This window comes from Rhinopithecus bieti, unplaced genomic scaffold (genome assembly GCF_001698545.2).
Source record: "Rhinopithecus bieti isolate Rb0 unplaced genomic scaffold, ASM169854v2 scaffold_35538, whole genome shotgun sequence".
Classification (NCBI taxonomy): Eukaryota; Metazoa; Chordata; class Mammalia; order Primates; family Cercopithecidae; genus Rhinopithecus; species Rhinopithecus bieti.
Genome location: NW_016815913.1, coordinates 4,252,957 through 4,269,215, shown reverse-complemented (window position 1 = coordinate 4,269,215; position 16,259 = coordinate 4,252,957). Strand labels below are relative to the sequence as shown.

Here is a 16,259-nt window from a genome sequence, read left to right as displayed (position 1 = left end):
GGTACTCTGTAAACTAGTGCTCCTTGAACCTTTCCTGGTAATGTTAGTTATATTCTTCTTAGATTTTTAATAGTTGGCCTACTATTCCTGATACTGGCATACTGTATAACAAGTAATTTTTAAATAATTATTTAATAGAAAACATAAAACTATCAAAAATATGGCTTGGAAAGACATTGTTTTAACATAACGATACATGTAACAGTCTTACAGTGACAGTTATAATAAAACTCAAGGGTATACCACCAACAGACATATGTAAAGCAAAAATGAATGCATATTTTGGAGTCAAAGATGACATTTTATATAAGACGAGTGGTTCCTAATCAGATAAAGTTGCCAGTATGTAGAGAAGATAAAGCTATGGTTCTATTTTATCACTTATAGTAAACTAAATGCTAAAGAATTTAGGTTATTTACATCCAGAATAGAACATTTAATTCACTATGCTCTATTGTGAGTATATGGTGTGGCTGCGTTAGTTGCCTTGCATGTCTTTTACTAATGCAGGAAGACTCAATAAAGACTTACATTATAGACTTATATTGTTATATAAGTTGTGTGTGTGTGTGTGTGTGTGTGTGTGTGTGTAGTTTAGCTTGGAGAAAAAAGGAGAAAGGAAATAATAGACCTTAAGGCATAGCATGTATAATATGCATATAATGATTTACATGGTGTGGAGGTTCTACTAGTTATGCTTAGTCTATACTTAGTGTATAATTACCATACACAATATAAAAAAAAATCTTATACTGTGCTGTAACTGAAAGAAACATCACATTGGATTTGGCAAGCACATTTTGCCATTCCACTTACCTGATTGTATGGTGATAAAATTTGAGGAGATTAGAAATTTTATATAATAAAACTGCCCCAGGTTCAGCAACTATTACTTGCTCAATTCGAACCTATTAAAATACATGAGAGGAAAGTAAACATTTCTTAAAAGTATAACTTTTTTTCATTAATAACATATGGTATGAATTGAATAACAAAGACACAATTTTATTATTGCAGAGATTACAAAATGCCTCCTAAGTAATTTCTGAGTAGTAAGTCATAGAAGATAGTAAAGTAACAAACATTTTAACATAGATATACACTACAAAAAAACTGACCCATTATTTGCAGAATTTGGTTCAAGCCAGTTGTTACCAGAAATATCAATACATTGAGATCATTTGAGATTTATCACCAGTATATAATGGAATATGGTTCAATACTAAATTGTAAAGGCAACTGCTACATCCGTAAAACAGATTATCAATGAAAACATACTGCTTTATTGCCAAATATTCAAGAAAAAAAATTCCAGTCTATAAATTATTATATCAAGTTTGTCTATTAATCAAAGAATAGAAAAGTAGACAAATCTTGAATTAGCACCAACATATTTGCCAAATTATAAGACTACCAGAGCAAAATCAGATCTAGTTCAAGATTAACTTCATCTGCCTCAAGATTTAGCAAATACAAATTTTTTCTAATTAAATTTCATCCTTCACTGATCTTTCTTTTCTCTTATTAATGAATATAATCTAAACTACACTGATAAATGCTTACCTAAATATTGTATCTACCCTTAAGCTATTGCTTACATTATATCTTCTTGCTTTCCTAACTAGTTTCTAAATACAAATACAGTATAGACATTATGTCTTCTTCTGCCTATTTTACATCTCTGTAACATCTGGTAGAACAGTATACACACAACAGATGTTTAATAAATGCTTTTAAAAGTTGAACTTTCTCTGTATTTAGATTTTGGCACATGTCATAAAACAACTATGATTTGCTAAAATAAGATTTCATATCTGCATACAAAAGCCTCTTAGATTACAGAAATCAATTTACATTTACATTAATATGTTTATGAAATTGGTTCATCTGTTGGTATAGGTGATACACTATCTAACTACCACAATACCATGGATCATGAATGGCATTTGAACTTAAAAAATATATTTTCCATATTATAATTTATTTTAAACCAAGACCTTAACAGTGACTTAAATTATATGTTATATCAATAAGTGATATTTTCTTAATTTTAATATAATTATTACAGAAAAATATAAAAAATGTTAATTGTAGGCAAACAGCTCTTTACTAGCAGATTTTAAACACCATCTCAGCTATCTGGCCACCTGCCTTCCAGAATTTTGAGGCATCAAGAAAATATTCTTAGTTCTAACTCCCTTAAGAAAGAGAGAAAAGAGGGGAGAGAGAGAAAGAAAGAAAGGAAAATAAAAGAGGGAAGGGAGGAAGGAAGGAAAAAAAACCAATTTCTATCTCTCTCGAATACAAAGGTTTTGAAGGAAAGTGGCAATAAACAATACAACAGCTACAATACAAAATAGAACAGAGAAAGACTGGAAAATCAGGAGACTGACAAATAATACACCAAGAATGCTTTGTTTGCCACACAGAAAGAAACACTCTGTCTTTTGAGGGCTATATAAGAGGCTAACCATTTTCAGCAAAACCCAACAGTCACAGGAGAAACAACAAAAGACAAGAGAAACAAAAAGTAAAAAGTAAAAAAGGTCAAAGAGACCAAAGAAGTGGTGGTAGCAGCAACTGGGCTGGAAATTATCACTGTGATGACAGTGGAGGGAAAAATCATTAGCAGAGATGGAAAGCAGCAATGGGAATAATGGCTCAGATATAAAGTGTGTTGGAACAAATCCTGGCACATCATAAGCACTCAATAAATCCTAACTGCATTGTGAGAAGGAAGCAGCATCAACCATAAAGACAGATATTAAAAGCAGCAAAATGGGCTTCAGGCACCCTGACAGCAGAGAAGGCAGGGAAGAGCTAAAAGAACAGTGGCTCTCCTCTCCAAGGCCAGAGAGACAGCTAGAGCAAAAGTGAGAGCAAGAGAAAGAGAGTGGGTTTGTGTTCATGAAGGGGACACGGGAAGAAGGGAGGACTAAAAAAGATGATTAATTTCCTTTACCTTAGTATCACAGACAGCTGCTCAGGGTAGACATCTGTTCCTATGTATACCTCAATCTGAGGGCCCAATGACTATGTTGTGTATAATATTCAGCTTTATTTTCCATGCCATTGATCTTTTACATACGCCTGCTTTCACAGAACCCGCCATAATCTAAGGTCTGTAGCATATACTACCCTAAAGTTTTTATTAAAAGAGAAAATTCAAATGATAGCTGGTAATCTCTCAGCAATCTAAAACATTCACATAAAAGAAGCATTTTATACCCATGGGCTTGAAAAAAAAATTTAATATATTGGTTCTGATCTTTCTAGCTACAATTTTGGAGTAAAGACTTGTACAAAGTAATAGGGTTGATGCTGATGAGCCATGAATAGTATCCTCTACACAACATATGTAATCTTAAACTTAGAGCACCGATTCTTTAAACTGGCAATAGGTTTACAGATCTTATCTTAATGCATACATTTACAAATATTTAATCTACCACCTATGATGTTTCACTTTACTAAGACAAAGAAAAGATTAAACAAGGTAGAATAAATCAAATATATAGTTTCTCAAGGATTATCTCCCATTACCACTATAACCTTTTCTTTGTGCTTCTAAAAATCAAAATCTCTTACTCTAAAAAAAAAAATCATTTCTACAAGGAATAATAATGGACAGAAAAGTAGCCATACATCCAATATCATATGTCATTAGAAAAAGTTTAGCTGCTTATCAATTAGGAAGAAGAAATTTTGTATGAGTGAGATTATAAAAGCAGATTGATCACTAGAAAAATTCAGAATTGTAATTACAAAAGGAAACATTAAAAGTCAAAATTTTTTCCTCATCTAACAACTATATCACTGAAAATATAACCACCAAATAAAGTCATACAGAAAAAAAATTCTTAAAACAGTGTAACACTGTCTATCAGTATAAAAGGAAGGGAGGTATGAAGTTGCTGGATTATATATCACTATCAAGCTAATTTGATATGTAACTATTGTGAACACCTGCTAAATATTCTCTGGAGTATGCAATACATATTATCATCATATGGAAAGATTTCAAGTTTCTGTCATTTCAGAAAAGGAATTTTTCTTCATTTTACCACAAAAAGATACTTGTTTGCTTACTAGTGTCTTCTTTCCCTTTGGCATCTTATATTTAAATTTGCCAGCAGATCACAGTAAGGTCCTACAATTGTCATAAAGATCTTTCTGAGTATGTACATTTAAGGAAGATGAAGTGAGAATTTCTAAGTACATTTTAAAACAAAAGCAGACTTCAGTATATAATGTCTTTATATAAGTGGTTGGTATTAGTTTAAACATTTTTGATATAATAATTCTTACTCAAACCAGGACAGGAAAATGAAAAGTCCACTATAACCCTTAGATTCTAAAATTATAATATTTACACAATTACTTTTTAAAAGAAAAGGAAAAGCATACACCTACTATGTAGCCACAAAATTATAAATTAAAATTTTTTTTAAAAAAGAAAGAATAGCTGTAAAAGAAACATAATTACACAAGCAAGGAAGGGGGGGAGGTAAGGCAGATAAAGTAAAATTTACTTTATCTTTTACCTAGTCACTTTATCAAAGTTTATAACTATATGAAGTTATAAAAAGGTATAAAAGCATAGCAAAATAAATCTCATTTTATTCCTCCTCTTCTTCTATCTTTCCAGTAACTACCAGCATACAAAATAAACAACATTTATATAAGTTATATATGTCTACATCAAACTATGACAAGTAAATATTTCATTTGGGAGAAATAAGTAAATAATTTCAAGATACTTCGCCATTTATTTCTGAATATACAGTTTCTGTATATTTATTTCTGAATATACAGTTAGGTCCTATGAGATCAAGTTAGAGTAATAGTTAAATTTGTCAATATAGTCAGTTGTCACAAAGTGTGTCATCTGAGATTTCCTTGCCTAGAACATATACAAAAAAAAAAAAAAAAAAAAAAAACCTTAGAAATAAAACAAAATTAATTTTAAAGTTCATTTCTTGAAAAAAATAATTAAACTTCTGGATTTCAATTTCCATGTACGAAATTGAAGTCAATCAAGGAAATTGGTTTACAAGGAAAAGTAAACCAACAATTGCCAAGTATTCTCTAAATATTAATAAAGGAAAATAAAGGTATTTACCATCTGCTAAATACTTAGTAAGTGTCATAAACTATGTACTTCATCTACACAGTCATCCTCACAACAACCCTGGATGATAGATGTTTTAACATACAGGTTCCATGGGAGCATAATTCAGGTGCAGAAGAGTTAAGCAGATAGAATAAGTAAACACAATTAAGTGGCAATATGGGAATTCTAACTCAAATTTGATTCCAAATTCTGTTCCTTGTACTATAAATAGTATTGCTAATACCAATACATATTATTTTATCCTTGGATTAATCATTATTTACTGCTATAAGCAAAAACTCTTCTATGTTTGAAGCAATCAAGTAAACAAAATATTCTTAGTAAATCTCTCTGTTAAGAGTTCATAGATTTGCTATTTAAATTTAATAGATTTTTTTCTCACTTGAGTAAGAAAAATTACTACAGGAAATATAATCTGTAAAAAATAGGTCAATATATGTAAACTACAAATATTTCCAATTTTCTTTGTCAGAGAGAAAACTGGCAATTATTATTTTAAAATGTTTCTTATTCATCTACATTAGTGTGCTAATTTGAAAAAATTATAGATTGTATTTGAGCTGGTATCAGTTTCTTAAGTTCCTACAAATAAGGTAATAATTTAACCAGGTACCATATAGCATATGTAAAAACAAAATATTTTACCTTTAGAGGCCTGCACACACCTTCAGTGATATGCCCAACAACTTCTTGAATATTTTCTTCAACACCTAAAATTAATTACTACATAATTAATATTTGTTTCCATATTATACCTTGCTTCATATAAGTTCAAAAAACAAATAATATATAATACATATAATTAATGGCACTAATAACTTTTAAAATAACCATAACAGGGCCAGGCGTGGTGGCTCACGCGTGTAATCCCAGCACCTTGGGAGGCCGAGTTGGCTGGATCACAAGATCAGGAGATCAAGATCATCCTGGCTAACATGGTGAAACCCCGTCTCTACTACAAATACAAAAAATTAGCCAGGCGTGGTGGCGGGCGCCTGTAGTCCCAGCTACTTGGGAGGCTGAGGCAGGAGAATGGTGTGAACCTGGGAGGCAGAGCTTACAGTGAGCCAAGCTTGCACCACTGTACTCTAGCCTGGGCGACAGAATGAGACTCCATCTCAAAAAAAAAAAAAAAAAAAATTAACCATAACAATATTTTAGTAAGTTTGATATCTCTTGGGACATTACTAATTGTGTTAACATATTACTAATTGTGATAATACCTAATATGTGTCTAGAAAGCCTTAATTCATTTGATTTTGAGTTAATAAAATGAATATTTCTTTGTGAAAAAGATTAAATTTATAAGACAGAGAAAAAAAAAGTCTGAAATGTATTCATTGAATGAAGTGATGCCAAGATGTATTAGCATTTATTTTACAAACATCTTGTTCCAGGCAGTACTGCTTAGCACATACACTGAGGGTATAAAGTTGAAAATACACCTTGAAATCTTACAGAAAAACTGGTATTTTCCAAACACCAACTATTTATCAAGCTCTGTGCTGGGTACTTGACATTTACTGCTTGTAACCACCTTCATTTTTACAGAGCCCAGAAGACTGAAGTCATTCCTGTAGAATAACCTACTTCATCTAACTACAATCTATTTTCTTTCTTAACACTGCCTCATATATACTTTTCTAAAACATCTTTAAGGAAACACATTTATTTAAATGGGGTAATGAGAATAACAACAGAAAGAGAACCTAACAATGCACACTTTGTGCCAATCTAACATATGCTGAGTCTAATCTTGATACTGAAGAGTTAGAATCTATGAGGTTAGTATTACCACCATAACACTGACTCATCTTGCAGATAATGTGAACCACAGAGACGTGTGGCTGAGCTATGTAAAACAGTCAAGTGATATCAAGCCACAGTGTCTCTCTTAACTTCCTATCAAAAATAGAACATTTTAAAATCATACATACACTAAACCCTCAAACTCTAAAACAGGCCTCTTTAGGTAATCACAACTAAGAAGATTTGGAATTCTGTAAGCAAGACATCAGCAACTCTCAACTACAGTTATTTTTCTTCCTTGACATCAAGACAAAAATTTTAAGTACATTGTATATATGGTGATGTAGTTTGGATGTTTTTCCCCTCTAAATTCATGTTGAAATGTAATCCCCAATGTCGGAGGTGGGGCCTGGTGGGAGAGGTTTGGGTTATGGGAGTGGATCTCTTATGAATGGCTTGGTGCTATCCTCACAACAGTCAGTGTTGCTTAAAAGTGTGTGGCACCTCCCATCTCTCTGTCTTGCTCCCTCAGTCACCATATGACATGCTGGTTCTTCCCCCTTTCACCTTCCACCATGACTCTATGCTTCCTGAGGCCTTCACCAGAAGCAGATGTTGGCATCATGCTTCCTCTACTGCCTGCAGAACTGTGAGTCAAATTAAACCTCTTTATAGATTACCAAGCTTTAGGTATTCCTTTATAGCAATGCAGAAACATACTAACAGATATGATAATTGTTTTAAAATTTTAAAACAGTGTCATGAGAATGAAAAAAGAGGTTGGGTAGCAGAAATGAAAGAATTAGTAGCTTAAAGACCTTAAACAAGTCACTCAGCCTGTTTACACACAGATAAAACTAAGATAACACCACCTTGTACCTTTAAAGCGTCATGCAGAGGATTTGAGAAAATGTATGCTAGATATTCCAGAAATTTCTTAAAAGTGCCACAGAGGCATCTAGGTTTGATATGGAAGGTCATTAGGGTTCACTATAAAACTGAACAGTTGAGTGACAGGACAAAGGTGATGGAAGAGAAAGTCTATTAGCAGAATGAGGGAGAATCTAGAGAAGAGAAAAACTAATCAGGACACTTATTGTACCATCAAGGTGTTTATCTAAGTGAAGAAGATGGCAACAAGAGTAGAAACAGAGATGGTTGTGTTATTTTCCATATTTAGGCATTAGCAATGCAATCGGTGGACCCACCTTGCGTAGTTACATGCTTTAAGAGAGCTTCAAGGTGTTCCTTTTCAGAAGCAGTAGCTTGATGGAGCCAAGCCAGCATATCTCCCACATACCTAATGAAAACTAAATGTTAATAAAGATTTCCTTTGGAAAAACATCAACTCCTCTTCTGCTGTCTGATTACTATACCTCAAAGGGTCATGAGAGTGCATTTCAATTGGTCTAGGTGTACCTCCGGGGCCCCCTCTTGTGAGCGCATCAATAAATCCACGAACAACTGTACTTCTTCTGGCTGTTCCAAATTCATCTAAGGTATATCTAGAAGAAACAAGTTGTATAAAAAATGGTTGGGGTTCTTTGTCTCTAGTGGCTATATCAGACTATTCATGCAATTTCTGAGACAAGCAAGTACTTAAAGCTCTTTTAGGCATTTGGTCAAGCAACACTGCTTTCAAACAATAAAAAAATATTTAAGAGATAACTTCGGCATTGAAAATTGAATCAAAAAGTAAAAACTTTTACCCCTCCTAAGAAACAATGCTGGAATATGGGACTAAAGCAGAGGCAGCAGTAATAAGGGATAAAGCAATGGACATAGTAAAAGTAGGAAAATCAAGCCAAGGTGGGAAGACTTAACTTTTTAGGTTTAACTTTTTAGGTTTCAGTATATTCAGTATATTAGGTTTCAGTATATTTCAGTATATTTATAGTCTAAAACGATGCTCTACTGTTTTACATAAAGTCATAACAGTTCTCAAAAGCTGATTATAATTAGAACTCTGCAATCCAAGGCTGGGTGTGGTGCTTCACACCTGCAATCCCACCACTTTGGGAGGCCGAGGAAGGTGGGCACTTGAGTCCAGGAGTTAGCGACCAGGCTGGTCAAAATAATGAGACCCTTTCTCATGATTAAAAAAAAAAAAAAATAGCCAGGCATGGTGGTGCATGTCTATAGTCCCAGCTACTCGGGAGGCTGAGTTACAGGGATCACTTGAGCCTCTGAGATTCAGGCTACAGTTAGCAGTGACTGCTCCACTATACTCCAGCCTAAGCCACAGAGCAAGACCCTGTCTCAGAAAAAGATAGAAGAATTCTGCAGTTCAAAAATTGAGATTTTCTCTTCTACATTAAAAGTCTTCTTTATACATACTATCACAATTATCACCAAATTTTGCTCTAAAATTGCTATCGATTTTAAAAGCTTATTTTGACTCCAATATTAGACATAATAGATGTTCCTTAAATTTACTGACCAATCACATATACAAGCAAATACCTTTTTAAAAAACATGTATTAAGAAGTCACCTATTATAATGGAAAAGGCATGGAAAGGCTTTCTAAGGTGAAGGAACTGGTAGGGAAGGACAGCTTTTAACTGGGGAATGGGACAATTTGGGATTCAATTTATAAAAAGGGCCTGGAGCTCTCTGTAGTACCCATTTCTTTGACTTGATTCAGCCTTGTTTCCCATTATCACCACCACTCCTGACATCCATCCCTCAACTGAAAGTTCTTTCCATTTTAAAAGTATAAAGAAAAACAAAATATATTTTAGCAGTCTGACGTCAGCAGATTCTAGACTAACTTGTAAACCTCTAAACAGTATTCTACCATACTAAATTTTAAGAATTATGTCAATAATTCTTTAATTTCTATATATAAACAAAAATTACCAAAACTTCCCAAGATACCAAAATAATTAATATCTTAGGCTACATAGCTTTCTTTCATATGCTGTTAATTGGATGAAAAATCCACATTTTGGTAAACATGTGAAAGATGGTTTACTTCCAAATAAAAGAGAAAGTCGGTAGAACTGGCAAATAGCTATAAATATTTAGGAATATGAACCTTTTTTGAGGACTGTTTACTATTAACTAGACTATGGTTCTTTGTGTGTTTGTTTTCTGTTAAAAAGAAATGGTTTTGAGATTCCCTGTGGTGACATACTAGTACAGAAAAGGGAAAGTGCAATATCCAGCTAAGTTTTGCTAAAGTGCATAATTGCCTTGCATTTACTTTCTATTTTTTAAACAAATTAGAACCAAAATGCTCATTGCTATTTTTTCCCTCATGCTCTTAAATTATAAATCCATTTAGTGTGAAGAATGCCATCTTTTAAATGATTCTCTGAAATAATGAACTTATGACTGCTTATCACAGCACAAAATTCACAAATGTTTAACTTTTTAAGTATATAAAGCTAATCCTCATTCCCAAGACCCTGCTAACCATAGTAAAAATAAACAGCATAATTTGTTTCTAGGACTGTCCACTGGGACCACAGTTGTAACAGAATCCAGTGAATCTACTGGTATCTTATATAGGGGGTAAATTACCAAGCCTAGCAAACACTGGAATTTCATCTGTTTAATACTACACAATATCAATAAACATTAATATTAATGTCAATCCTCCTATAGAACAAATATAATTTAAAGCAAAAACAGCATAAGCCACATGAACCTTCAATATCTTTAGACATGAAACATCCTGGGAAGGCCCAGAGACAGAAGAAAAATTCTTTGACCAAAATCAGACATTCTTCCAACAATAATCAAAATTCAAAATGGAGCCTTTTCAGGGGGAATGTTCAAATTATGTAGATATTCTCAAATACCCCTAGTTAAAATTAAAAGTCTCATTTCAAAAATCGTGTTTAGCTACCATTAAAGAAATTCTGGTCAAAAAACAAATTAAAAGGAGAAAATTTTTTTATCAAAAAGCAAATTAAAAGATAACAGTATAGAAGTGCCTCTTTGAAATACAACAAATACATAAAGAAGGAAGAAAAATCAGCATTGTACATATTACTACATTTTAAAATAACTTATATTCTAAAGGCTTACCAAAGGAATTACCAAATTTTTTCACTTCCATTTATAATTGTACATGATTTATTATTAAAAGTCAGTAATGCATTAGCATTCCAGTTATATACTACATAAGAAACACTGAATAATGGCAACTTTCCCCAGGGACTTCAATAATTGACATTTTTCTTGTCTATAATACTTACGTTATTTGAGACACAATAATGGACAGTGAAGCTTTTATACATTACTTATTAAGTTCATATAGTGCCATCTGGTGGTTAGCATGACACATTATTAAGTTTTCCCTAAATGTAAGGAAACTACCACTTTGAAAATAATTACTCAATGAAAGGCCAATTTTCTCTTTTTTAGCATTTATCTTGTTCTAATCATCTGGTCTTAAAAACTTACTCCCCCACTCAAGTTCTAAATGTCTCTTAAAATCTTCCGAATTGCCATTACTGCCCTCCTGCTTCTTAGCATATGCCCTTCACAGATAAACCTTCTGTGCCTCTCCATTATAGTTCCATTCTTTATCTTTCAAGCTTTTTCCCTGATTGCCACATAGCCCTCAAATACACCCCTCTTTAGTTGACAGCTTTCTAGTCACCTCCTCTCAAAATAAAAACAATATCTAAAATTTAGTGATGTACCAAGCATCACACTAAGTGCCTTAAGTGAACAATCTAACTTAATCTTCACATCAACCCTGTAAAATAGGCACTATTATTATCTTCATTTTACAGCGAAGGAAACTGAAGCTTATAAAGGTACAAGGACTTCTTAAAGAAATTTGACTCAAGAGCCCACCTTTTAAGCATTTAATATTGCTCCTTTCCAAGTTTCGATAAAGAACTATAATTTAGTAAAAATTTATTTGCATGGCAGAAGTCAGCTGTTGTTTTCAGGTGCCCAAAACACACAAAGGCTTTTTTTTTTTTTTAAAGATTAACCTTGTGAATAAATATTAATCTGCAGACAATGCAACAGTTGTTAAAATCAAACACTAAATGTTTTAAGTGCTAAAAGACTCATAATCAATGCCAATATGTTAAAGTGAAAAGGTTGGGAAAGAAATTTCAAAGAACTGCTACGCTGCTGATCAATGGTAAACATTAACTTATCATATGTATATGCACAACGTTCAGGGCTATTATGATCCAGCTATTGCTCCTAATTCAATAGCCAGGGCAAGGTTTTGCAATTAATTTCCCAAAGGTGCATGTTCTCTCAATGTATATCTTTGCATTACTGTTTCCTCAACCTGGAAACTGTTCTTCCTTTACTTCTAGGAAAATGCCTATTCAGCCTTCAGAACTCACTTTATACCTAATTCCATAGGAAACTTTCACTGATGTTCACTCTTTCCCCTACCTCAGAATACTTGAGCCACACAGCATCTGGGACATAACTTCTAGACTAGCAATTAGTATATTCAATTAAAATGCATTTGTTTATCTCCAGTTCCATAAAATAAAGCAGTTTGAGGGTAGTGCTTTACTGAAGCTGTGTTTCTAGAATGTAAAATGGTGCTTAACACATAGTACTCAATAAGTAGCACTGGGGTGTTATTATTTTACACAGTTGTTCAGCATTTGTGTTCAGTGACCTTATGATAGGATAAGTAGTGTTCCAATCAGAAAGTAATGGGAAGGTCCTCTAAAAATAGTATAAGCAGAAACTGAAAGGGATGATTCAGAGCAGGATGTACTACCTTGGTAAGAGTCCCCTGGTTTCCTATTTTCAGAATTGTTAATATCATGAACCCTTACATCTACCTAAAGCTTATGCTCATACTACTCTAGGCATTAAAGAATTTACTTTTATTTTATAAAATTAAGCAAATAAAATTAAAATATAAAATAATAAACATATCAACAAATATAAAATGCATTAAATTCTTATCCAAAGCATTACCACATGGCTCTTATTTGGCATCAGTTATGAGATCAAAGACCTGGGCCCTCTCTTCCTAAATCCTATTCATAGAACCTTGATATTAAATATTCTTTTTTTCATCTCTGCATAACCATATTTCTCAGTTCTGGTATGACTTCAGTCTCTGTAGGGAAGGATTCATATAGGAGTTTTAGTTACTTACAATTCTAAGGGAGTTAATGAGATGATGGGGGAAAAGTCACTGAACCTCTATATAAATAAGAGGTAGTCTAGATACAGAAACACTTTGGTTTCTCTTTCCATATTGTATTCTATAGTATGTAAAATTCAAATAAGCTGATATCCCATGAAACAAATTCAAGTTAAGGTGAATAATATTGTTGTCAATTATTATAAATATTACTCAAACTATTATATATGCTTTTGATAATACTGATATTTAAAGTAAATTATCAAAAGAAAAGTAGACCTTCTTTTTTAATTAAGAAAAAGTCACCAACTTATATAAGACAGGTCTGTCCTGCAGGGCTTCCATTGCCTGTGTCAATACTGGAGATATGTCACATGACTCTTGTGTCAATGTTCTGCATTCATCTGAAATATAATTAACATTATAACTTTTGTTAAATTCAGCTTAGATGTTTATTATGTCTGTTGCATTCCAGGAGTCTAAATTCTATGGCAAACACCCCATAAAAAAAATCCTCAGAAACACCTAGATACACCAATCAAAAACTAATTTATGCTGTCAACCAAACTAAAAAGTTAAGCTTAAGTAGTTATATAACTTTAAATGACCACATATGCTATCAGGTATACCCCAAAGCTGTATTTTATTATTATAAAAAACTAGAGTTCTGAAAAAACCAACCAATGAACAAGTATTTCCTAACAACTGCCATACACATGACATTATTAGGGAGGCAGGGAGGAGCACTAAAAATATATTATCAGTTCCTTCCCTAAGACGCAATCTTTAAGCAGTTTGCTAAAATTGTTAATGTGGTTAACCAATATATAGTGATACAATTATAATTTCAAAAGAGTTTGAATTTTAAACTCTTAAAAATCTCTACACCAACTTTTCTTTATTGTTCTAATTTTATCTATAACATGCTCACAAGTGCCTAGTACATTCAAATTTAGAACTTCTCAGAAATTCCCAACCTTTGGTACACAAGGACTTCACACTGGCAGTATACTTTCTAGCATGCACTGACTGAAAACAAAATATGCACAGAGAATTGAAGACATCTTAAAACGTCTTCATAGTCTCCACAAGACAGAGGCCCACAGTTGGGAGCCACTATGTAAGATGTTGTGGAAACACAAAGAAATTTGAGTCAATGTCCATGCCTTTGAGAAAGTAAAAAACTAGTGAGATAAGACATATATGAAAAAAATACAATGAGATGCAACGAGAGAAAGGCAGATAACACTCCAGATGGAAGCAAACAGTGTAAAGAAGGAGACAGGTAGAAAAACAAACAGGTTTTAGAGATAAAGACTTAACCAACCAGACCAGAGAATTCCATTTGCAGAGCATAGTACAGGAGTAGCTGGTTAACTAAATTTAATTCCAACCCCTTCCAACAGTTCATTGGTAACACCTATTAAAATATGTGCTCCTGTTCCGTGCTTGTTTGTTTTAAGTATCTTCTCTGGTTTTAATAGGCTATTTGCAAAATGTCTATTGAAACATTTTCAAACAAATCTAAAGCAAATAAAGCATTCCTGGTAAGCAAAATAATGGCCCTCCAAAGATGTCCACATCCTAATCCCTGGAATCTGTGAATATGTAACCTTACATGGCAAAAGGGACTTTATAAATGAAATTAAGGTAGTAGACCTTAAAATGGAGAGATTTTCTCAGATTACCCAAGTGGGTCCAAGGTAATCACACAGGCCTCACAATGTAAGTAGCTGGCAGAAAAGTTAGAGATATGAGATGGAAGATGAGGCAGGAGAGAATCAACATGAGAAAATGACTTGACCTGACATTGCTGGCTGACTTGGAAGACGGAGGAAGGGGCCGCAAGCCAAAGAATGCAGGCAGCCTCTAGGAACTGGGAAAAACCCTCAGTGACAGCCAGCAAGGAAACACAGACCTCAATCCTACAAACACAAGGAATTGAATTCTGCCAACTAACTGAATGAGCAAGGAAACAGATTATCCCTTAGAGCTTACAGAAACAAATGTAGGTCTACCAACATTCAGATATTAGCATAGTGAGAACCACGTCTGATTTCTGACCTACAGAGGAGTAAGGCAATAAATATGTGTTGTTTTAAGCCATTAAGTTTGTAATAATTTGCTACAGCAACAGCAGAAAATCAATTTACCACTTACAACTTTACAGTTATGTAAACAACAAGAGACACCTAATCTGCTTTAAGATAATCTAGGGCAGAAACTGTCTTCATGTTTTTATTCTCATACTTAATCAAGCATACTGCTTGGCCGATAGCAGGTGCTCATGATACAAATACAAAAACAGTGTGTTCAAACTTGAAGTCTGTTTTCTGTTTTAAAGTATTTTGATTACTAGATCAAAATGCATCAAAGACCAAGTAAAATTTAAAATCAAATACAATTTTATTTAAAAAATGTTTTGACTACTAAAATCAAAATATATCAAAGACCAAGTAAAATTTTAAAAAACAACTACAAATGTTCATGAATCTAGACAACATAAAATAAATCACTTACTTTGAGCCCATCGGTAAAGTCTTTCATAAGCCGTTTCTTGAAGTAAGGCCATCTGTTCCATAATTTCTAAACTAAAAAAAATTAAAGATTTATTATAATTTAAATCTTAGTCAACAGCTACATCTAAGCACCTAATTATTTTGTTTGCATATTACATATTACAGCATATTAACTTTTTATCATTTTATGGAATGATTTTTCAATAATTTTCTACAATTAAGTAAATGTCACATTTTAACCATCACTTACTTATCAACTGCTGTTTTAGCCTAAACCTGTCAGGGTATAACTTCACTATTCTCTAAAGATAAATAAAGACTAAACTTCTATTTCACAAAACGCTATATAGCTTCACAAACAATCTAGAATATCTTTAAAATTTTGGAAACATAAGCAGCAATGCAATTAGTTCAGCGAGTAGTTACTTACCCTGCCGTTTGTTGATTTGTACGCAAGAGAACTTTGACATCATTATGAATCTGTTTTACTCTTCCAAGTGCCTTGAAAAACTCCTTTAAAATTAAGAATGTGACTTTATGTCCAGGCTTCGGGCAAAATTACATTATTTAAAACTGAAAGGTCACTGCCAAGGGCAAACAAACTCACCTATTTTAACGAAGACTTCCTATACTGATCTCAACTTTCCCTAAGTTTTCATAGATGATGTAACTGGTATTTATTCACATCTTAAGACATATTAACAAATTAACCCAGTTCCTACTACGTGCCAAATAGTGTGGACAGTTGCCAGGAATACAAAATT

The 16,259-nt window shown here is 33.0% G+C and overlaps 1 protein-coding gene across 1 annotated transcript in view; it reads right to left on the bottom strand.

Annotated features, from left to right (window-relative positions):
• The window catches only part of COG6 (component of oligomeric golgi complex 6), a 97,261-nt gene that overhangs the window by 55,193 nt on the left and 25,809 nt on the right, over positions 1-16,259 (bottom strand). Inside the window, exons 7-13 of the mRNA XM_017854154.1 lie at positions 15,926-16,008; positions 15,497-15,567; positions 13,287-13,380; positions 8,260-8,388; positions 8,092-8,183; positions 5,780-5,844; positions 817-908 (exon numbers count right to left, since the gene is read on the bottom strand). Coding sequence (XP_017709643.1) covers positions 817-908; positions 5,780-5,844; positions 8,092-8,183; positions 8,260-8,388; positions 13,287-13,380; positions 15,497-15,567; positions 15,926-16,008 — 626 coding nt within the window. The remainder of the gene's footprint in view (positions 1-816; positions 909-5,779; positions 5,845-8,091; positions 8,184-8,259; positions 8,389-13,286; positions 13,381-15,496; positions 15,568-15,925; positions 16,009-16,259) is intronic.